Consider the following 22,884-nt stretch of genomic DNA (forward strand, 5'->3'; position numbering starts at 1 on the left):
TGTAGCATACAGAAACCTTTAATGGAAATTGTACAGTTTGTCACCATTGTTTGGGATACGTATAAAAACATGAAAATAATTGAAGATCATTAGTACATTTAAAAAACTTTGTTTGTTACACAAAGTGTAAACATCTATATATGAAAAAACATAATAATGTGTAGTGCAAAAAAAAAAAAATTCATGTCAATGATACCACCATCACTGTGATATAACTCATTTCAAAAATTGACTAAAGTGATGTCACTCGAGTCCTCATTAGCCGGGGCTGAATCTTACAAATCCAATAGAATAAAATTGTTTGTTACTGTAGTTACACAGTGGACCTTTGGTGGCTTAAGGATAAATTTGATGCTACAAGCAGCTAAATGTCCTTCTGAACTTGCTATGTTTGAGATGCATTGTGGGAAATGCAGGAGCCAAGTTTTCAGGAAGGAAAAAGAACGAGTGGAATAAAAAAAAAGAGGATTTAACTGGCTCTGCTGCATGTAGTAGTTCTTTTATAAGCCCATTACACTATTATGGGTTATATATGTATATATGTCATTTACATATGTATTCATAGGATAAAAAGTAATGTAACATAAAAACATACAGAAAATATATCCCTGACTGAAATCTTTAGATGTTTTAAAAAAAGAAGTTGCATATCAGTTTTAAAAAAAAGTCACATAATTGTCTACCATCTGCAGGTTTTCTTTGCTTCCTCAGTGACCATCAAACGCTGCCGGGCTCCTCCATCATCATCTTATCGTCTACTTCGTACACACTCCTGTTCGGCTTCCCCTGCGCCTTGAAGATGACCTTGCCACACAAAGTGAGAATTGGCTTGTGTGGTTGAGCCTGACGCAGATCACTGGATGGTGTCATCATGTTGTCGGGATTCTAGATGTTAGACGACAGGCAAATTATAAAAGGAAACATCAATAAACAAACTCATTCACCTCATTAGAGCATCACAGTTAAGTGCAGAGAAAATACATGGCTTTGTATCTGTGTCATATGTGTATGTGTGTGTGTGTGTGTGTGTGTGTGTGTGTGTGTGTGTGTGTGTGTGTGTGTGTGTGTGTGTGTGTGTGTGTGTGTGTGTATATATATATATATATATATTTTTTTTTTTTATATATATTATTTACTCACTTTACATAATCTGACAAAAATGAAGACAGGGATGCACATCAGGGGAGTAAGGATGAGTACACTCCCAAATGTAGTCCCCCAAGCACCAGGGTAATATTCATACACCGCTAGAGGTTGTGTTTCGGACAGGTCGTACAGCAGTGTGATCTAGGAGACAGAAAATGATCGAGTTAACGTCTACATACATGCATATAAATATATATGTGTTATGTGTACGTTTGAAAATGATGTGCATATGTGTGTGCCAGTACCCATGAAATATGTCAATTAATCTAATGCAGTAATGTGGAAACCTCAATTTTGCATTGGAACTAGCGGTTATATCCCTGATATTGATTCTGACCCTTGGCCCCTTTTCTGTTTATGATTTCCCACTCAATCCACTGGCCTATACATTTTTTTTATTTTTTTTAAGCCCAACAAACTAAAAGAATTAACTATAGGACAATTAACTGGTCTAAAAGCCTGAGGGTAACTACAGTCAGGTGATAATTCAAGATGTATTTTTGAGCCATTTTGCCTTGGACAAAATGGACAACTGAAGAGAGACAGGACATGTTGGGAGGAGAGAGTGGGGGGGATGACATGCAGCAAAGGGCAGAAAGGTCAGATTCGAACCCACGACCGCCGCTAAAGGGCTAAAGCCTCTGTTCACAAGGAGCGCAACATAACCGCTTGGCTATACAGCGCCCCTATTTATCCATTATTAGTATAAAACAATCGTATTTAGTAACTTAAAGTTTTAAATTCCAAACCTTATCTTGCCAATCGGGGAGAAATCTCAAAATTATATCTAAATTATTATTTTAAGGCAATAAATACAAATGGTCAGCAGTTGTAATTATGTTAAATTCTACAGTAGTTATTCAGCTTTAACATACATAACAATCATCAGCATACTCCAGAGTGACTCTGGCTTTATTTTAAGATGCCCCCTGTACTTTCTAATCTCGACCTGATCATGTCTGCAGGGATGTGTGTTTTTAAGAAAAGATGAGTCCACATTTTCAGTTTAAGGCAGCAATCTCTCCTCTTTCTTCCCCTGTGTGTGCTCAGGCATAATTACTGATGTGGTGAAATGAAAGTACGTGAATAACTCATCAAAAGATAAAAAGGCCAGTGAGGAGGGAAGATAACAGGCAGCATGAAGATCAATCAGACATAAAAAATAAAGCGGGAAATAATGAATGCAAACAAAGAGAGAAGAGTCTCACTCCACAGATGGTCGGTGTGATGAACAGCCAGCAGTACTTCAAGACGCGGGTTGGGGCGTAGCCAATCATGTCCTCGATGTTGTCACAGAAACGGTCCGCACCTTCAAAGTCATGGTGTGAAATAATGAGAGATGTTGAATCCTGAGCTTGGAGAAACTGTATTCACAGCTGATTTTCACTCACTGAAATAGAGCAGATTTTCAAACACACTATGTAAGGTAAGTGGACAAAGGAGGACTGGGTCCATCCAAATATATAGGTATCACAAGACAAACACAAAAAGGAAGTTAAAGGTAAAGACAAAAGAAGCCACTTGTGAGGTCAGGAGGAGGATGAGATGAGAAAACTTCTCAGGGTTCAGCTGCAAAAGAGAGAAGAAGAAGAAGGCGACAAAGAAGAAGCAAAGAGATAAAGAAAAAAAAAAGAGATAAAGAAAAAATGAAACAGGAGGACACACATTTGAGACTGGTCAAGTACATGGCCTGGCTAATGGAACAACATCCACAGAGTCTAATTAATCTAATTACATCAACTCGGAGGAGTAAAGCGAGCCGTTTTATTTAAAGTTTGGTCAAGGGCGTTTCTGTATAAATAACGTAGACTCACTCGGATGACACAGAGAGTGGCTCAAGCTGCAGAGGCAAATCAATATCTCAATGTGCATCAGTAAAAGTAGCCTCTCTTTACTCCAAAAAACAAAAGACTTACTATAAATGTAAATACTAAGGATGTTTGTGGAAGGAATATGGCTCTGGGAGTGGCAATTAAATTCTGTTTTATGGAAGAAAATAGATTGTTTTGTCACAGTTAGGATACAAAATGCACTAAAAATGCAGATGAAGGGACCATTATGAGAGCAGAGGAACTACACGCTGTAATTTCAGCCAGTAAGTTAGCTTCTGATGAATGTCCTGGGTGGAATTAAGCATTCAGAAAAGGCAAGGAGAAAATGTAAGGACGCTTATAGTGCTCATATTTCCTCTGTTTGAGATTGAAAAGCGTTGCTTTTTGGTTTCATTTCAGTAGATGGAGCACTCATCCTTCTGGTAAAAGGTCAAATTGAACAACACAGTGCAAATGCAACAACTCTATAACCCTATTCAAACTGGACTAGTATTATCTCGTGATTTAGAAAATGACCCGCCTGCTTGTGTTGTGTGGATGCTTTCCCACAGCTTAAACAAAGCCTTTATGTTTATCCCCCTAAACATGAGGTTCACATTCCACCTATAACAACTGTTGGGCCTGCTGTAAGATTGTACAACAGTTCCCAAGTGTTCTATAAACAAAACTGTTGATTTATAAGAAACTGAGGTCCAAGCACTAGGTTTGGATCTTTACCAGAGCTGTTGCAGAGTGAACCTGATGAATTGCCAGGGGGGGAAGAAAAAACTAATTGCAAATGCTTTACTGCCAATAGAAATAGTTCAGGTCATGGTCTTCCACTCTTGAATAAGTCGTTGAAATTACCTTGAGCGCCTCGTTATAGGAGATATTAATTACATTTCTCTATCTCTTATTTCTCTTTGATTTTTCCAGTTTTCCAAATATAAAGTGCAGTTCAGGCTCATGTTTGGCAGGTATAAGGTCATGGGTAGATGTGTTGTCTTAATTCAGATGAAACATAACAGAGGCTGGAGGCACATACGCTACCAAATGTTTTACCAGACTGTAGACGAATGAAAAGGAGCGCTCTCAGTGCAGGACGCAGTGTATTTAAAGTGGAAAAGTCGATTTTGTACGTCTCCCCACGGTCGACCTTGTTACAGGTACTCAAAACCCTTAAAGCACATCTACAGGACTGTATGTGGAGTGGCTCGCAAAGAAATAGGAGGGATATGTTAGAGAAAAACAAAAGAAAATATACTATAATGTCAGTCTCATTCTTTCCTTTTTGTGTATTGTTGGTAAAGTTTAGAGTTATAGGAATGAAATAAAACGACTTTGGATTTCAGAGTTTTTATCAGAAGCTGCTTTCTAACAGAAAAGATCGCATCGATGCAGTAAGGTGATTAAATTGCTGCTTTTAGAACCATGTTTACTTAATAAATTGAAGTTGCATTTGTTTTGACTGTGAATACAATACACTACTGATCATTTTGATTTTGGTGAAAAGAAAAACCAAGACAACTTTTTAAGGAAGTAACTAATCTGATGTTAGTAAAAAAAAATAAACCTTTACGTTTGGATTAGGTACAGAAGAAGCTACAATATTGAAGTTTAAGAAAAAACAGGACTTACCATAAACCCAGGCAATAACAATGGTCTCAAAACAGGCAATAAAGAGGAGGCTGATTCCGCTGGGACCGTAGTTGTCGATCAAGGTAAAGAGGACAATCCCTCCCTGTAACATGAGCAGTAATAAAACATTCAGATAAAAAATAACAGCAGGCAGGGAAAAAGCATCTGAAGATCTACCTGACTAGGGTTTGTTTTATTTTGAAATTGACCGGACGCTCTGTGCGTTTCCTCGTCTGACTTCCTGTCTGGGTTAGTCCAGTCTGTCCAGCTTTACACGTGCCTGCAGTGTCTTAGGCCCAAAAATGAGGGAAAATTCAAAAAAATGCAGTCCAAGTGAATTTATTTACAGGGAAATAAATCAAGTGCAAGGGCCTCATTACTGTCATGAACCACTCCAACACTTCGCACCTCCAATCTCCAACCTCCAACAACCTGCAAGGCCTCAAGCCTCCTCTTATATCGGAGTTGGCACCTACCAAAAAAGGTTTGGAAATCAATTGACTCTCAGGAGAGTATTACCTAAACAACACATAAAATCTGCAGGCTACAAGCATATGAAAATATGTTTCAGTTGAGTAAATACTTAAACAGCCATTTAAATAACACATTTAATCTCGACAACCTAAACACCTCTCCACCTCTACCAAATGTGGCGCCTTCCTCTGTTTGGCAGTTCCTGGTTGAGAAAGAGGAGTAAGGCTGCAGAGCAACAGGTGACTAACAAAGATATACTTCATATGTTTAGCAATGATTTAATTTGTTTTCATGTAAAAATAGTCTGTGTGGGGTTTTTTTTGCTTGAAAATACAATGTTTGAAATTATTTGTCAATTTGTCAAAGAGTTAAAGAGTTGTTCGGACCTTTTGACTAAAAGAAAAACTTCTAGATCTTCTACAGTGACCGTAATGAAACAGACAAATGATTGATAAAAAATACAACTATGAGTTTTCAATCACAGCATCTGCTCTTTTTTCCCCCCACATCAGACGTGCCCTTGTTCTTTCTGCTGTTTACCTCCGTGATGAGTGGCAGCCCCAGTAGAAAACAGACAACAACGATGACCAGGACCAGGACTTCTCTACCTCCCCGTCTCCTCAGGTAACGTGGAAACATGTCTGTGAGGGCGGTGGACAGGCTCTCCACACACACGAACTGCAAGGAGTGAAAATGAGAGTTTTTGTTAAATATAACATGATAGTGAGAAAAACAATACCTGACGCGTCGTATAAAGTACAGCACCTGGGTGTCCAGGCCGAGGAAGATGAGCATGAGGAAGAAGAGAATGGCCCAGAAGGATGAGCCTGGCAGCATCGACAGAGCCCTTGGATATGCTATAAAGGCCAGACCAGGACCTGCGGACAAACACATGACTCTCTCAAGACCAAGGATTTCAAGTCCTTTTAACAATAATATGTATTTTATAAGTATCTCATGACCAGCTCAGAGTTTTCTTGTGACCCTTTGATGGTCCCCATTCCCCTGGTTGGGAGTTTAAAAAAAAAACTACTAAACATTGTTTGAAGAGCACATTTCTTACATAGATTTACCCCAGAGTGCTTCAAAAACATGATTTAACACAAAGCAAAGCAGTGAACTAGAACACAAAAAAACAGAATGATCATTAAATATTAAAACACATGCCACTGGCCAAAAAAAAAAAAAATCAAGCTTTTAAATAAGTGGTTTTAACTGAGCTTAACATGCCCTCTTGTGGACATTGTTGGTTTAAAACATCACAGCAAGAAGTTGAAAGTTAAAGAATACAGAAGTTGAGGATCAAACACACCAGATTCGACAACATTTTCCATTGGCACGCCCAGTTCATGAGCCATGAACCCCAGCACTGAGAACACAGCAAAACCAGCAAAGATACTGGTGGCACTGTTCAGGCAACAAAGTGCCAAGCAATCCCTGCATCATACCAAGAGCACAACATGAACGTGAAAAACATTACATGTGATATTTAATGATTCTTAGAGTCATGTGTTGGACGTGTGAGGACGCTGACCTGTAGCAGTTGTTGTTATATTTGTTGTAGCTTCCCAGAGAGGTGAGAACTCCCTGACACACTGCGTAGGAGAAGAACACCTGAGTCCCAGCGTCTCGCCATATCTAGGGTAAGAAAAGAGAAAAAACACAACAATGGACTAAACCATTTATAGCCTTTTGCGTATTTGCATTGCCAATCACTACTTGATTGCTTTTAAAATACATTTTCAAAATCACTACAGAAAGCACAAAAAAGAACATCTGAGGTAAAGTTTACACTGTATTAACAAGTCATTCACTTGCTCTTGTCCAATCAGTTGGTCAGACTCAGAACTTCCTGTTTCATTAGAGAAACAAGAAGTTTGCTTTCTGCCTGTCAGTAATGATACTAAGTGAGCGATCGTCTGTTAAAGTGTCCATATGTTATAAACTGTAATTAGTATATTCCTTTCTTAGGTTTCTGTCTCATCCATTCACTCCATCTATGTGAGTGAGTATGAATCACATGTGGATGTGTGTGCCTCCAGGTTTTGTGAGAGAAGTTCTGTTTACAGGAATGTCCGTCTGTAGGCTCTTTTGTTCTTCTGACACCATCTGGTTAACATTAGGGACCCACCCACTAAAAGTTAGAGTAGGCACTGCTCCAAAGCAATGTACAGGACCCTTGTCTCTCGTCCCAGACGACCCCCCCCTCCGGTCGGAAAAAGAGGCTTCATTTTGTCGTAAAGGATCTTTGCATCTGAAGCATGTCCTGTTGGTTGCTCTGCATTCATATTCACACACGCAGCCTGACACATGTTCAAAAGGAGACGCGTTAACACACAAAAGGGACCGCAGATGGAGGCCAGAACTCAATTACAATGTCCTCTTGGTTAAGCAAAAACAGACACTAGCATGTAAAGAGCGACTCATTGGAAGAGATCTGTTTCCAAGAGCATCTGGAATTGTGTAACTCTGCCTCCACCTGTTTCCATTCACTTCTTAACCATGTTTTCAAATGCTTACGAGAGCTCGTAACTCGAGGGCAGCTCAGTTTGTCTAGTGGGTGTAGCAGGAGTATGTGAACTTGTCGGATACTTTGAGTTGCAATCATTTCCAGATGAACTCATCCGGTCTAACATACAAACACTTCATGGAAACACGAAATGCAGAAAGTTCACACGGTTAACGATTCAACTATTGAAGAAAATTGAAATTGAAGATACTAATACTGCAGAATATTGTCTGTTTTCTGTTAAGAATGTACAGAAATCTGAGAAAACACCACCGTGCCCATTTTCAAACATGGTTAGAAAACCAGCTAATGAAGCTAACTGGGCAGGTTCTCAAGGCTGTGTGTGGGCGTGGCCATCAATAGGCAGCTGCAATCATTCATAATCCACACCCACTTAAAAGCAAGTATCAGAAACTCACTATTAATCCATGTGGAATATTATTTTTTCATAATCCTATTATTTTTACTTTTATGTACATAAAGCCCTTCATTTATTTGGGTTTACATTGGCTTTAAGGGGTCCCCTCTGAACCTGCAAAAGTCTCGATTTTTTTCATGTAAAATGACCACTTCCTCCATGACCACAGGATTATTTGTACACATGCATGCAGAGATGGAAGAAAAGGGAAGTGACCCCCTGGCAGCTTTACCCTCCGGTGATCAGAAAGAGAGAGAGAAAGAGAAAGAGAGAGCGAGAGCCTGAGAGGGGATGGGTGGCGATCAAGAAAGACCCCTTGCTGGCAGACACAGATGCGGTCATTGTGCAAAGAGGATGCCAAATGATACAGAATACACCCTTTGTTTTTAAACTCCCGAATGAGTTTAAAGACGATGACGTCATTTTGCTGAGTGAATAACAGATCTGCTGTAAGCATGTAACACAATGTCCTAGCTTAAGTTAAAAAAAAAGAATAATTTGCTTTAAGGAACTGACTTCTATGGGCTAAAATAGTCTCACAATGGGTGAGAAATTCACCATGGAGAGTCTCTCCTCTCTGTTGATGTTACTGTTAACTCAAGGGGAAAAAACTTCTTGGACAAACTTCTCACCGAAGAGGATCTCAGTTTGCTTTCCTTGCTAAGACTCTGGCTTGGGACCGGAAATAAATGTCAAGGCAGAAGGGGGAGAAGGGGGATGAGGGGGTGTGGGGAGATAACAGGACACTGTGTTCATCCATGGTTGATTGGAAGTTCTAAGAGCCCTGAGTCTGTTGGCATGTGTTTACTTTGGGAGCCAAAAACTGAATTTCAGATGACACTGAGGTGATTCTCCTCAACGTTGATGTTGCTTTTTTCCGAAAGCAAACACAACAATAGCTAAAACAGTGACTTCTTACGCTTGGGTCACCGAGCTTGCTGAAGTCAGGCATGAGGTAATATTTCAGTCCATCTCCGGCTCCAGGGAGTGTCACGCCACGGAAGAAGAGGATGAGCAGAATCACGTAGGGGAATGTAGCAGTGAAGTACACGACCTGCAAACACCAAAAGTAGATATTATTATTTAGACACAAAAACTCACTCGAGGGATTTTGTTTGACCACAGGAACAAGTCAGAAACACAACACTCATGTATTACCACCTTATAAAGTTGATATAGCTAAATACTGTCTACTTTCTCAATCGCTTTCCAGCCAAGAAAAAGCAATAACTTGCTCCATACGGCTCCAATTTTCTCCATAATTGTCTGTTATCTATTGTATTAAAATTCTTCTACAGGTCAAAATACAACCTGTTGACTTTCTCAGGTATATTCTGCAATATCGGTAATTTTGCGCTTGCACTTATTCTGCTTTCTGTCCAAACTCTCCATGACGTAAACCAGTAAAACATGCAAAGGCAGGATTTAAAAACCGCCTCAACAATCCTTTCACTTCCTGTAATTTAGGCAGCTTTTCTAAGTTGATGATCTGCACAGTGTACACAACCAAACCTGAAGTTTATTGGAATGGACACGCAAGTTTAGGCTTTATCTTTTGGCATCAAAACCGTGAGAGCACTGAGACAACGCCCATGTACAGTCAATGATTTATAACAATCACACAGCAGTGGAGATACATAGAGAGCAAGGTGAACTACAGACAGTTTAGTTGCATGGCTGAGATCTTAGAATGAAAGGTGGGATTTATATGTTTCTGAACCTCGAGGTGCCACTTTATTACAGTGAGTATTAAAGACGAGTAATAAAATAATATAACAAAGAAGTACTCGCCTTTCCTGTGGATCTGATTCCCTTAAAGATGCAGATGTAACACACAACCCAGGCAATCAGGAGACACACGGCCAGGTCCCAGTGAACCTTACCAAGGGACATGTCATCTGAAATTCTCAGCACTCGATTCCTGTGGGGAAAAATATCACACACATAAAACACAAATACACAACTGCATCGTCTGCAAACAACATGATGATGGATTGACACTACAGATGCCCAAGGCAAATGAAACCTTTTTGTGTCTTCTTTCAAGATGCTTGAATGAAGTGGGATTTTCAGCTTGTGGAGGATTAATTAAAGGCCATATTTCCTTTTTAATGCATTCACATCCTGCAAACATCTGAACCATGACTTGTGATGAGTGATGTTTGAATATGCCTTCCTTTTTTTTTTTGGTGGCTTTTGTTAGTGTTGCACAAACTGCCTGAGAAAGAGAACATATTGTCGTCATTGAGTGATTTCCCAACGTCAGTTCTCGAAACCAATCAGGAGTTTGTCATGTGAGGAGCAGAAGCCTGTTTCAAAGGAATAAGGAAATACAGGAAAAAAAGGGAGAGTAAAATACAAAATATTGAATTAAGTTCTAATTTGTAATGTAATGATGTTATCTGCTCTGCCTTTCATTCAATGTTAAAGAGCCAGAGTCTCGTGTTCCCGACGGACACAGAGTCACCTACTGGTCTTATCTAACTTAAAAGGATTCAGGCTCACACTTTGTTCCGTCTGTTTCCGGCATAGCCCTAAGGTGCCCTGGTGTATGTATGTGCGTGTGTGTGTGTGTGTCTCTGTGGGTGGGGTGTGTTTCTCACATCCAGAATTCCATTTCTGATGTCCTGACAAAGGTAGAATCAGTTGCATTCCTGAAAAAAAAAAAAGTATTCAAATGATAAATCTTAAGGCGGCCAAGCAATCATTCAATGTTTCAATAACATGAGAGCTTGTGTGTGTGTGTGTGTGTGTGTGTGTGTGTGTGTGTGTGTGTGTGTGTGTGTGTGTGTGTGTGTTATAGTATGTGTGTGTGTGTTTCTCACCCGAATTCCTGATGATCAGTTAAATTCCTGGAAGGGGAAAAAAGTATTCAAATGATAGATGATCAGTCAAGTTCTTTCTGAGGCAGATTAAAATGTTCCAAACATATACTAACACAGATAAATAATCAATAATGTTAAGAAATGAGCTTTAGAGTCCCTTGTTAATATATATATAATAATCACTATTATAATTCAAGTACAACATTTGTGTCTGAATTGTCTCCTTAGTGACATTGTTTAGGAATCTATTTAAATCCACAGGTGGACTTTGGTTTTTAAATGGAATCATCAATTCTTATAAAATGAATCAATGAACAAGCCTTTGAGAGACTGTAACTGGGACTTTGTTGACTCCAGACAAAGCCAGACTAGCTGTTTACAGTAGTTATGCTAAGCTAGGCTCACTGGCTGCTCTGTGTAGTTCCACGTTTTCTACATGAGAGCAGTATAGTACTCATTTAACTCTCAGTAGGAAAGCAAAGTTGCACACTTCTTGAAATGTGAAAGTCTCAGTGGAAACATTATGTGATGACCTCTTTTGTTTTGATAAATCACTGCTGAAACAAGGCCTGACAATCATTTAGATTTAGTGTGCACTCTCCACCCTTAAAAAGTCTCATGAGTGCAATTGATACAGTTACTTTTCACTTAAGCTACAGATGTAAGAACCTCCCCAGCACACATCAAACAATGGGTATGTCCCAAAAGCTAATATATCTGTGGAAGCCAAAGCTAATCTCACTTTTATTAAAGCTTTTTATAAACAACATCAGTATGAGGAGCTCAACACTGCAACACATCCAGTACTGTATGTTCATCAGTATGTGATGGTGATACTTGCATGTCAGGAAGGTAATCAAAGTAATCAAGTGAGGTGAGGTTGTTCAGGAATGACCAGTTGGAGCCTGGTTGATACAAATGAGGGTTGGCAAAGTGGCTGTAGTGCCCGTGACACAAATCTGAGGAAAAAAGAGGATGAAGAAAGAGAAGTGGAGGAGAGTGGACATTTTTTTTTTTTATATACTTCAAATGTGTGGAATTCTTTTCCCCTCGAAGTCTAAACAACAGCAACAGGCACACTTCTAATCAAATGCAGATGAACCCATGTTATTCCCCTCAAAGCTCACCAGTGTTCCAGGGGTTGTCACATGTTGACCAGGGCAGCGGGCTTTTAAAGGAGTTATACAAGTAGAGGATGGCCCAAGCCAACACCACGATGTAGTAGATGTTCAGGTACAACACAATCACTTGGGATGCAATCCCAACGCCTGTGGGACAGAGTGAGTTTTTGACACAGTTAGTGGGCTTTCTGGCTGCTGTCTTCTTCTGTATTATGCAACAGTTAGAGCTCCTTAATGCAGGTTTGGTTCCCAGACTCTCCCTTGAAATCTCCCTTGTATTATTAGCGTTTACGAGAAGCATCTGTGCATGAAAACAAGCCTTTTAGTGCGTGCACAAGGCAGCTATTGTTGAGGGGTAAATGTTCCAGAACTTTTCAAGTCTAGCATTCTCAAGAAGCTGTTGTGATTCGTTTTGGAGGGCTCTGGATGGTAAACGGCTGTGTGTGGTGTTTTTTGTTTTTTTTTGTTTTTTACTAAACTATTTTTAAAAAAAGCACAGTAGCAAGCATTTTTTGTGCATGACATCTGATTATCTCGTGTAATGCTACAAAATTGGAAGGGGCCTTGTTTTACCCTCGAACATGGGGCATATCTTCCTCCAGGCGGTCACCCCGCCCTCACTCGTGTACTGGCCTAACGCCGTCTCCAGGAAGAACACGGGGATGCCGCAGAAGAAGAGGAACACAACGTAAGGGATAAGGAAGACGCCTGCAAAAAAAAACAAAAAAAAAAACAGTTCAGATACAGAAGAGTCATGTGACTGTAAATGAGTTGGTAAGTTGCACACATGTTAAAAACCCATGATTAATTGATTGATGATGAAGTGAGAGTGCAAAATGTTCCATGTCACTACAAAGAAATCTAAAGGATACTGCCTGAAGAATTACTAATACTTAGACAACATACATAGGACAAATAAAATAGTTTTCATGAAACTCTGTTGCACACAAAGAAAATTCTGAAAATTTGCATTGCTTGTATTCAGCTGCAGCAGCCATTTATTGTTTTTGGCTTTTTTTTCCAGCAAATGTCAATTTCTTTCCCTCACCTCCTCCATTCTTATAGCACAGATAGGGGAAACGCCAAACATTTCCAAGTCCAATGATCTCCCCAGCCATGGAGAGCAGGAACTCCGTGTTGTTGGCCCATTTGCCCCTTGGCTTGACTCCCTCCTCAGGAATCTGTTTATCTTGCCTGGGGTCCCTCGTAGGAGCCCCTGTGGCTGTTTCTTCAGTCATGGTCATTCAGTCTACTGTGTATGCACACGTAATAAACGCGCAAATCACATTTTATGAGCTGACGCTCTCCTCCACAAGAGCACACATTGCAAAAGTTTTTACAGTGGAATGAAGTTATACAATTAAAACTAATAAGTCGATGCATTGCATGTATTGAAGACAATGCAAAATGAAAAGAGGCTCTGATAAAACAATTAAACCCCCAAATTTAATTCACAAACTACTGGTGAAAAAAAGATCGACTAACTGTTGAGTATTCCAACAACTATCCAGAGAAGTGCAGAACATGACTAGAGAATTAGATATTTCCAGTGTCTTGAGAGAGAGAGATGAGATTACAAAGCATGCATAATACTCACCCGTGAGCTTGCAGTGGTTGCTGGCTATTAAATTTCCTCACTGGCCGAGACAAGTTTGAAGAAAAGCGTTATCGTAAATAGGGTGTGTCCTGAGGGATGTCACACACACTCAAAACTGACTGCCCCATCAGTTTGTAAGCTTGTACTAAAAAAATACGCTCACACAACAGTTAGTGATATCAACATAACATAAAATAGTCTAACTTTTGACAGCAGAAGGAATGACACAATAATGTTAAGTAAGATAAATGCATCAGCTCATCTGGTTATTATCATTATTTTTCATTTTTTATTTTTTTTATTTTAATGACATATTGCTGTGCAGGAAGGTGCATCATATTTTCCTGTAGACGGATCAGTTTTGTCAGTGAAATCTTAATAAAACAACATTATGTCCGCAGTTACTGTGCAGATTGTCACCCGGCAAGACAAACTCAGGGCAAAATGACGCACCCGATCGAATTGGGAGGAGTTCCATCCGATGACGTAATGACGTTCGGTATGCGACGAAACCAGGAAATAAAAGTAAACAACGCCGAGACAAGGAAGACAAAAATGACAAGTAGCGTTAGTTTTTCCTCTTTATTCCGAGTTTGCGGGCTTTGTGGGCATATGTTCACAATGCATGTCGGATTCATACCGCGATAAGGACAGGCTGAAAAGTGGTGAGACTTCCGTAGAGTCGGTACGGCAGCTGCTAATGATAGCTAGCTGGATATCGTCATTCTTGTATCATTTAGATTTTTTTTTTTTTTTTTTTTACATGATGCAATTCTTGCCCACCATTTACTCCCTCTTTGTCAGCTGCTGTTTTACTGAGTTTGTTCGCGTGTCTGCACTTTTTTTTTTTCAGATTCAGCAATGTTAGCCTTGAGATCGTCCGAGGAGGAGTCCCCAGAGATGGAGGACATGGACACCTCAGAGCCGAACTGGTGCTGGTTCTACTTGGCTGAGTGTGGGGTGTGGCATATGTTTGAGGTAGTCACAAGACAACTTCCCAAATCACAACACACACACACACACAAAGTAATTCTATTCTATGTAATTCCACACACACACACACACACACACACACACACATACATCCCTCCCTCCCTATGTGTGAAGACTCAGCACAGTTCAATGTCAGTGAGTTGAGGTCTGTTCATCAGTAAAAGTCCTGGGTGTTGTTTTCAGCTGGCACGAAAAATGCCAGTCGGCTGCTAATCCTTAGAGCCTTACTGTAAATCCCATTGTATTGTAAGTTTCCAGTCACCTATTTCCTCTGCGTAAAGGTTAGACATTAGTGAACCTAATAAAAGTACAATCAGTTTACTGCACATATTGCACAAGTGTACTTTTTCTTTCAATTTTATTTTATTTTATTTACCATTTTGTACCTTTTGCACAATTTAGAATTTATTACTGTAAATATCATTTATCTTATTTTTACCTCATTTTATTTTATCTATTTTACCTTATCTTTTGGTGAGCTAAAATAGATAAAATATCTATCTTATATATATTTTATCTATATATATTTAATATATATCTTTTGGTTGTATTGTATTGCACCGTGGGACGGAGACAAACGCAATTTCGATTCCACTGTATGTCTGGCATATTTTGAAATTGACAATAAAGTTGACTTTGACTTTGAAAAAAAAAAAAAAAAGAAGCTGCCCCCATAAGCTGATTTATATTTCATTATATTCAAGATAAATTGTAAAACTCCTCACATGTGAGAATTTACTGGCTTTCTTGGTTTTACTTTGTTGTAAGTTTTTTTTAGCTGTTGGACGAAGCAAAACATTTGATTCAATCCCAAAGTTTTCTAGAACATTTACTAGTTGCAATATTTTCTCGTAAAGTCAAGACAAAACAATGGAAGACAGTTCTATGCATTGGACTGCCGTTAAATGTTTACATCACTGCTCATCTGCAGATTAACCTCTTACTTTTTCCTCAAAAAACGTGTTTAAGATTTCATTAAATAAATAAAAAAAGGATATCTTAAATTGATTGTTTTAAGTGAAAAACAGAAAGGAAATTGAAGATATTCAACATTATCTTTAGACAATAAAAGGCAGTAAAGGCTACAGAATTTTTTTTTAAGTGTAAAAAAATAAACTTTTGTATGAATAGTTCAACTTCATTTTCTAAAAAAGTAACACATTAATTCCAGTTCTCCAATAAACTTATTTATCTTCATTATTATTCCTGTCAGATTGATCCCAGTGCGGCCTGCTCTGTGACCAGTGCTCAGATCGAGCAGTGCTACAACAGGAACCAGCGGGGCGTCATGGAGTTCTACACGGCTAAGTACACCTACAGACTGGACTTCTCAGGTAGAGTCATACTGATGGCACTTCATCACACAGATGATAATCTGAACTTTTGATCATACGGTTATGATGACCTTCATCTGATTTCTCACCAGCTATGCGGCAAATCAACGTAACAACAGGGAAGCAGCGGCCAATCAAGCGTTCCCTCCATTCTGCAACTGGTTTCAGGTAATATGTGATGCTTTGTTGTGAACAATTAGAGAACCTGAGCTGCCCTGGAGCTGAATATTTTGAAATATTGACGAAAGACTTTCTGTATCATGCACTGATTTCTTAGTTTTTTTTCTTTATGACATCATTCTGTAACGGTGGCATTAGTGGATTGACGAGATTCAAACCCCTCTTTCTCACTCTCTTATTTGTTCTTACTCTATCAGGTTTATTTGTGATAATCTTGCCTTGCCTGTTCCGTGTCACTGGGAGAGAATCAATACTGATGAGCCCTATCAGGTGAGTACAATTACACATATCCACTTAGTTTTGAACACACACACACACCACACACACATGCATACGTATTTAGTGCTCAACAGGGTTAGCTTCTTGTCTTGGTCGGGTCATTTTCTTTTATGGAAATTTTGCTGATTCATGGTGTCGCACCGTCCCTGCAGGTATTTCAGCAGCACATCGATGCTGTCAAGATCTCATCCCAAACATTCTGTTAAGATGACATTTGGAAACACAAATGTTTGCTCACTTCAGCGTTTACAAACTGCATTTCAAACCTTCAAAGATTTATTTTGAAATTACAAACTAAATCCAACTTTTATCATCTCAAAACTGCAAATGACTCAACTCCTGATTATAAAAGATCTGATTGCAAGAGCATTGAAAACAAAAGTGAAAAAAATAATCCAGCCATTTATGACTGTTTCAGATACAGATTCAAGATTTTTTATTGTCCCACAAGGGGAAATTTGCGTTGCAACAGGAGCACACAGAAGACAAGAAACACAAGGACAACATCACCACAAAACATAAACCAAAACAAATGTAAAAAAAAATCAGACAACACAGCAAAATATAAAACCAAATAAAAACAGCGCAATATAATCAGTCAAGAGCCCAAACCAGAATGGAAATTCAAGTTATTAAAGTGCAAAGTGGAGGTGTGCAAATGTGCAAAAAGAGCAACAAATACCTAATTGTTGTATAACATATTAATTGCACTTGGTAAAAATGAGACCTGGAGTCTTTTAGTCTTCCTCACAGGAGCTCTAAAACGACGACCTGAGGGTTAAAGGTCAAACTCACTGTGAAGTGGGTGATCTGGGATCACAAGTATGGCCCTAGCTTTCCTCAGGACCTGCTGATTATACAAGCCCAACCTGACACCTCCCTGAGATTCTGCTGCTTGTTTTTACAAGTCTCCCAAGTCTATTCTTGTTTGACAAGTTCAGTTAAAACAGATTCAATAAAACTTTTATAAAACAGAGTCATCATCGCCGTAGAAACATTAAAAGAGTTAATCTTTCTTAAAAAGAACAGTCTTTGCTGAACCTTCTTGGAGGTAGCGTCAACATGATTTTCAAAACATAACCTATTGTCCAGAACAACACCCAGATATATGTAGCTTTCCACAGTTTCAATGTCAGCTGATTTGATACCAGTTGGTATAGTTTGGCTTGGTGGGGACTTTCTAAAATCAATGATCATGTGTTTAGTTTTTGACGCACAAAGTCATCCACAACTGGCCCATGACCCTGCTCTCCCCCCTCAAGAAGGCCGACAACAACAGCATCATCAGCAAATTTCAGAAGGTGTCTATTACTGTGATTGCTGTGACACTCATTAGTGTACATAATGTACAAAAGGGGTGACAGACAACAACCTACATTGTTTTTACAACAACTTAAAAAAAAAAATAATCCCTCTTTGCTGTTGTTAACATGTCGACCATTTTTGACTTATCAACCAAGCTTTCACAGAGTAAATGGATTCTTGACCTACGTATGTTTGCGTTTTCTTTGCAGCTCGTTCAGCTTGGAAGAGACACATACGAGTTTAAAGAAGTCGCCAGGTTGTATGACAGGACCATGGATCATCCAATCAAATGCATTCAGAGGATTCAGAACCTCGACTTATGGGAGTTCTTCTGCAGGTAAGACATTTATCATATTGTTGCGCGTAAAAAAAAAAATAAAAAAAAGTCATCTCTTGTGCCTCCATAAATTCATTTCCCAAGCTTGCGTTGAACTCGAGTAACAGACGTAAACTCAATTGTCCATCGTGACGTCGTCTTGATCACATCCCTGTCTTCCTTTGTAGCCAGAATATACACTTTGTATCAAAGTGATAAAAGTACTGTGTGTTGTGTTCTTGTTCCTTGGTCCTAAGGAAGAAAACCCAGTTGCGAAAAGTCAAGCGCACGCTGGACATTGAGGAGCGGATGCTGTTTCACGGCACAGGACACAGCAACATACAAGCTATATGTACTTTTAACTTTGACTGGCGGCTCACAGGTAGCCATGGCGATGTCTATGGCAAAGGTAGATCCGTCTGTGTTTGTAATGTACCACAAAACAATGTAAATTGACTACTTATTGTCTGATTTTTAACATGACATTTTCCTTTCTGCAGGGAGCTACTTTGCTCGGGATGCTAAATATTCCAGTAAATTCTGCCACACCACAGGGAAGCACAGCACCACCCTGCAGAGACACGGACTCGCCCCGCCAATATTTGCTTGCGAGCCGCCTTACAAGACAATGTTTTTAGCCAGAGTGATTGTTGGAGAATACACAGTCGGACATCCCATGTACTGCAGACCGCCTTCCAAGGACGCCAGCTTCACCAACTTTTATGACAGCTGCGTGGACGATATGGCCAACCCAAAGATTTATGTCATTTTTGACAGCAATCAGATTTACCCAGAGTACCTGATTGAGTTCTACTGAAAGTCTAATAAGAAGATGTATACAAGGTTTTTGGTTGGATTCCAAATACTGAAATAATTTGGATACAGAATAAAAAAGATGAGACAGAGTGGAGCAAAATTGACATTCTTCTTTCAGTCAGATCCAGTGCCAAACTGGAGCACAGGTCATCTAAAGTGCCTTTGGGGAAATTGGAAAATAAAGAAGACAGTCAAGGCTTTGTGTAGAGTCCGTATACTGTATGGTGCGTTTTCAATGGGCTCTTGTGGTTGGAATGCTTCGATGCAGCAAACAAGGATGAAGAAACGGACTGAAGACCAGTTTTTGTGGCAACGCTGTAGTAAGTGCAGAACCTGTGCTTGCTTGTGAAATCTCTGTGCACAGTTTGTTTAGAATAAGAAACCTGTAGGTCATAGGGGATGTCCTGCCATCTGCCGCTGCACCTTCCTTCACATCCACAGTGCCACGCATGTGCTAATTTACAATTTATGTCGACATGATTCAAACTACAAAACCAAAAACCACGACGTGTTCCTGCTCTGTCATAAAAAAAAAAAGATCCGTCAGTTGTCAACATCTGTGTGTACCTAGTACGATGTATTATGTAGACATGGATTTTTCCTTTGTTTTCATTCAAAAAAACGCTTCTACCTCTTCATTTTTTGAACCATGCATTGTGCACTTTCCCCCCTTTCCATGAAAGGTTTTCTAACTGTGTCACAATGACATAAAGTTGTGATGTCGTGTTTTCTCGTGGTTCTCTAGCAATATGCTCATGTGTGTATATTTTACGACCTCTGCCCTCGAAAAGACTCCATGGCGCCTGAGGTTGGAAACAAAGTTCATTTGAAGATCCATCCCAGCACCACGTTTGACTTAAAATCATCCGAGTGTGATGTCACCACCTGCTTCTCTCTTTTTTTCAGGGAATACGCAGGTTCTCTCTCCACCTGGTGTAAATGTAACAGAAAAAAAATGAATGTAGCCAGCACATGTATAGTACTGTAATGTAAATTAGTCTTATATTGCTTTGCTGTGTGTGTTTGTTGAGTTAATTCTATGAATTTGTGTGATTCTGAGAAAGGAGAGTCAATAAAGGACTTTAAGCTTTGTTTGCCACTAGGTGGTGCAACAGTACTAGAATTGCATTTTCCCATTGCAAACGCAGACCTGTGAAGAGATCTTCAGTCTTTACACCACAGCTGTGAGTGAGTGAGTGAGTGCAGAGCTGGATGAAGCTATACTCGTCTGTAATTTCCACATGTTACAGATAATAAACTTTTCAACAGAAGTGTTGTATCTCTTTAAAACAACTGATAAAGTATCTCTGCTGGTGACAGTGTCTCAGATCTTTTATGCAAATATTTGATAGTGAGGAAAGCCAGCCTCCTCTGAGGTGTGGCATTGGATTATGCAAGTCAGAAACGCTGATATAAACCCTATCATTTACCTGAGTAAGTCAGACATAGCTGTTTCAGTTTTTTAAGCTTGATTTACCACCATCGTTTTGAGATGGCAATGTGGGGCAATGAAGACGTGGAATTAATGGACACATCAGACCAACCATGGTGTTGGTATTTCCTGGCAGACTGTGGCAGGTGGCACAGATTTGAGGTGAACTTTTTTAAAAACCTTTTATTTAATTTATATATATATATATATATATATATATATACAGCTTTAAAGAATGTGAGAGATTTAGTTTCTCTTTCTTGCAGGACGACCCAGACAGCTCCCTTAAAAGTGAGGATATTGAGAAATACTACCTCAGAAACTCAAAAGCGATTTTGTCTATATCTTCATCCACTAGTCAGAGCAAATTCGATTTCTCAGGTATGTGGCTACATTTTCTTGTTTGTCATTTATGTCTGAAAAACTCAACTGACTCACCTTGTTTTCTTTCACAGCAATGTTACAGACAGACCTCAACACAGGGAGGCAAAGACGGATCAAACGTGGCTATAACATGGAGAGAAGGTGAAACAAATCATAAAAAATGTATCAAATCACAAAAATGTTTCAAATGATTCAGGCTTAAAAAAGTCGTGAGTGTTATGAGGCTCATCGGTAAAGTTTCCAGAAAAATGAAAGTGAAAGTAAGTTAACTCTTTCCTCCCACAGTTGCTCTTGCTTCACAACTGAACTAGATTTCTGGGAAAAGGTTGATCCCAGTTATCCATATCAGGTAACGAGATACATTTATTTAAAAAATATCCTGCTAATTTTAAGTAAAAATACATTATTTTATATTCCTACACCTGCTGAACAGACACAAACTCAATCCACAGTGGAGTTCGCATGAATCATTCAAATGTGCAGAAATAACTTAGTAAAGTCTATTTCCTAATACAATGTTTAAAAAAGGTGGTCTTAACTTTTTTTTCTAAACTAATCACAATAACTTAAGCTAGTAATTACTTTGAAGTAAATAGCACAAGCTTTGTGACTAAAATTAGCAAACTAGCTTGCAAGTAGCCCCAATGTTTTTCTTAGCATCTGAAATACAAACACAGACTATATTTAAAAGAAAGAAGAATGTTTAAACGTATTGAAAGCCTTTCAGAAGAAATTTTCCAGAAACCTCCACTGCTCTTCTACCTGTTTGGCTTTAAAAACAGAATAAAACAAAAAGACATTCATGATTCATTATAAGGGGAGTTGGTACCACAGCAGTTAGTGCATGCCAAGTGTACGCAAGGCTTTGGTCCACTGGGACTGATATTTAAAAAATAATGATGTTTCTAGCCTATATTTTAATTTGTTTCAACTTAAGCCATGATTCAATTATTGTATCTATATTTGACAGTTAATCCCTCTGAGTGAACTTACTCCTGAGTATAAGACTGTGGCTGGTTATGTGAAGAATGACGGGAAGCTGGACAAATCCTTAGTATCCATCTACAGGATACAGAATTTGGACCTTTGGGAAATGTATTGTAGGTAGGTAGGTTTTTTGAGTTTGACTCCCTTCATTATCTTTATAATGTTTCTTCTTTTTTAATCATCATTTCCCTTCTTTTGTTTGTTGCAAAGGAAAAAGAAACAGTTGATGAGACTCCACGGTGTCAAAGAAATCAAAGAGAGACGACTCTTTCATGGGACTGAAATCAAAAATGTTGACACAATTTGCAAATATAACTTTGATTTAGGATTTGCTGGTCAAAATGGCCACGTATACGGCAAAGGTAAGTTTAATGATAATGTGAAACAACGTCTAAATAATTGTTATGCATGTCTGACTATTTCTCAATTACTTCAGTTGACTAAAGTTCTTTTTTTTTTTTTTTTAAGGAATATATTTTGCAAAACATGCTACATTTGCAGACAGATACAGCCGGCGCAGCACAGATCCATTGCCACTGTGTGGTGACTTGACACAACATGGTGAAGAAACCAAAATCATGTTTCTGGCTCGAGTGATAATAGGTACACCAATTGTTGGACAAACTCATTTCTTAAAACCTGACCATGGAAGCTTGGAAAACACTCACAACAGTTGTGTTGATGATATCAATCATCCCAAAATTGTTGTTATTTTTGACCCAAATCAAATCTATCCAGAGTATTTGATTCAGTACAAATAAAGTCAACCTTCACATCCACAGTGCCACGCATGTGCTAATTTACAATTTATGTCGACATGATTCAAACTACAAAACCAAAAACCACAACGTGTTCCTGCTCTGTCATAAAAAAAAAAGATCCGTCAGTTGTCAACATCTGTGTGTACCTAGTACGATGTATTATGTAGACATGGATTTTTCCTTTGTTTTCATTCAAAAAAACGCTTCTACCTCTTCATTTTTTGAACCATGGATTGTGCACTTTCCCCCCTTTCCATGAAAGGTTTTCTAACTGTGTCACAATGACATAAAGTTGTGATGTCGTGTTTTCTCGTGGTTCTCTAGCAATATGCTCATATGTGTATATTTTACGACCTCTGCCCTCGAAAAGACTCCATGGCGCCTGAGGTTGGAAACAAAGTTCATTTGAAGATCCATCCCAAGAGAGAGATCTTCAGTCTTTACAACCACAGCTGTGAGTGAGTGAGTGAGTGACTGCAGAGCTGGATGAAGCTATACTCGTCTGTAATTTCCACATGTTACAGATAATAAACTTTTCAACTGAAGTGTGTATCTCTT

The 22,884-nt window shown here is 39.0% G+C and overlaps 3 protein-coding genes and 1 long non-coding RNA gene across 6 annotated transcripts; 2 read left to right on the forward strand and 2 right to left on the reverse strand.

Moving 5' to 3' along the window:
• On the reverse strand, window positions 1-13,683 carry LOC109998110 (sodium- and chloride-dependent betaine transporter). Its single transcript, XM_065951092.1, has 17 exons — window positions 13,540-13,683; window positions 12,991-13,194; window positions 12,516-12,650; window positions 11,949-12,089; window positions 11,663-11,780; window positions 10,822-10,848; window positions 10,600-10,650; window positions 9,788-9,917; window positions 8,916-9,050; window positions 6,604-6,707; window positions 6,382-6,506; window positions 5,835-5,947; window positions 5,610-5,747; window positions 4,596-4,698; window positions 2,355-2,455; window positions 1,141-1,287; window positions 1-885 (listed from the first exon to the last, which is right to left on the reverse strand). Exons 2-17 carry the CDS (start codon window positions 13,184-13,186, stop codon window positions 718-720), a joined length of 1,932 nt encoding a protein of 643 aa, XP_065807164.1. The 5' UTR covers window positions 13,187-13,194; window positions 13,540-13,683; the 3' UTR covers window positions 1-717.
• Window positions 13,684-14,028: 345 nt separating this feature from the next.
• LOC109998118 (protein mono-ADP-ribosyltransferase PARP11) lies at window positions 14,029-20,033 on the forward strand. 2 transcript variants are annotated; one of them, XM_020652865.3, is made up of 8 exons: window positions 14,029-14,204; window positions 14,393-14,517; window positions 15,746-15,866; window positions 15,959-16,034; window positions 16,244-16,316; window positions 17,840-17,967; window positions 18,208-18,355; window positions 18,447-18,735. In XM_020652865.3, exons 1-8 carry the CDS (start codon window positions 14,165-14,167, stop codon window positions 18,582-18,584), a joined length of 849 nt encoding a protein of 282 aa, XP_020508521.1. In that variant the 5' UTR covers window positions 14,029-14,164; the 3' UTR covers window positions 18,585-18,735. The 2 variants fall into 2 exon arrangements, with proteins under 2 accessions (XP_020508521.1, XP_020508514.1); XM_020652858.3 differs by having other exon boundaries at window positions 14,030-14,204; window positions 18,204-18,355; window positions 18,447-20,033.
• LOC136177625 (uncharacterized) lies at window positions 16,747-20,826 on the reverse strand. Its single transcript, XR_010665117.1, has 2 exons — window positions 20,633-20,826; window positions 16,747-19,692 (listed from the first exon to the last, which is right to left on the reverse strand). It is a non-coding gene; the product is annotated as an uncharacterized lncRNA (long non-coding RNA).
• Window positions 20,130-22,871, forward strand: LOC109998134 (protein mono-ADP-ribosyltransferase PARP11). 2 transcript variants are annotated; one of them, XM_020652886.3, is made up of 8 exons: window positions 20,130-20,356; window positions 20,461-20,575; window positions 20,650-20,719; window positions 20,864-20,927; window positions 21,549-21,682; window positions 21,776-21,927; window positions 22,034-22,168; window positions 22,697-22,871. In XM_020652886.3, exons 1-8 carry the CDS (start codon window positions 20,255-20,257, stop codon window positions 22,786-22,788), a joined length of 864 nt encoding a protein of 287 aa, XP_020508542.2. In that variant the 5' UTR covers window positions 20,130-20,254; the 3' UTR covers window positions 22,789-22,871. The 2 variants fall into 2 exon arrangements, with proteins under 2 accessions (XP_020508542.2, XP_020508533.2); XM_020652877.3 differs by having other exon boundaries at window positions 22,034-22,871.
• Window positions 22,872-22,884: the final 13 nt, after the last annotated feature.

The sequence above is a fragment of the Labrus bergylta genome, chromosome 23, assembly GCF_963930695.1.
Source record: "Labrus bergylta chromosome 23, fLabBer1.1, whole genome shotgun sequence".
Classification (NCBI taxonomy): Eukaryota; Metazoa; Chordata; class Actinopteri; order Labriformes; family Labridae; genus Labrus; species Labrus bergylta.

Coding starts and splice junctions, on each gene's coding strand:
- LOC109998110 (XM_065951092.1), bottom strand. CDS start 13,186: ATGACCATGACTGAAGAAACAGCCACAGGGGCTCCTACGAGGGACCCC. Junction 9,918..10,599: donor TCAGAAATGGAATTCTGGAT/GTGAGAAACACA, acceptor TTTTCCCCACAG/GAATCGAGTGCTGAGAATTT. Junction 886..1,140: donor TTTTTGTCAGATTATGTAAA/GTGAGTAAATAA, acceptor TCTAACATCTAG/AATCCCGACAACATGATGAC.
- LOC109998118 (XM_020652858.3), top strand. CDS start 14,165: ATGTCGGATTCATACCGCGATAAGGACAGGCTGAAAAGTG. Junction 14,205..14,392: donor TAAGGACAGGCTGAAAAGTG/GTGAGACTTCCG, acceptor TTTTTTTTTCAG/ATTCAGCAATGTTAGCCTTG. Junction 18,356..18,446: donor TGGCGATGTCTATGGCAAAG/GTAGATCCGTCT, acceptor TCCTTTCTGCAG/GGAGCTACTTTGCTCGGGAT.
- LOC109998134 (XM_020652877.3), top strand. CDS start 20,255: ATGGCAATGTGGGGCAATGAAGACGTGGAATTAATGGACACATCAGAC. Junction 20,720..20,863: donor GGCTATAACATGGAGAGAAG/GTGAAACAAATC, acceptor TTCCTCCCACAG/TTGCTCTTGCTTCACAACTG. Junction 21,683..21,775: donor CTTTGGGAAATGTATTGTAG/GTAGGTAGGTTT, acceptor TTTGTTGCAAAG/GAAAAAGAAACAGTTGATGA.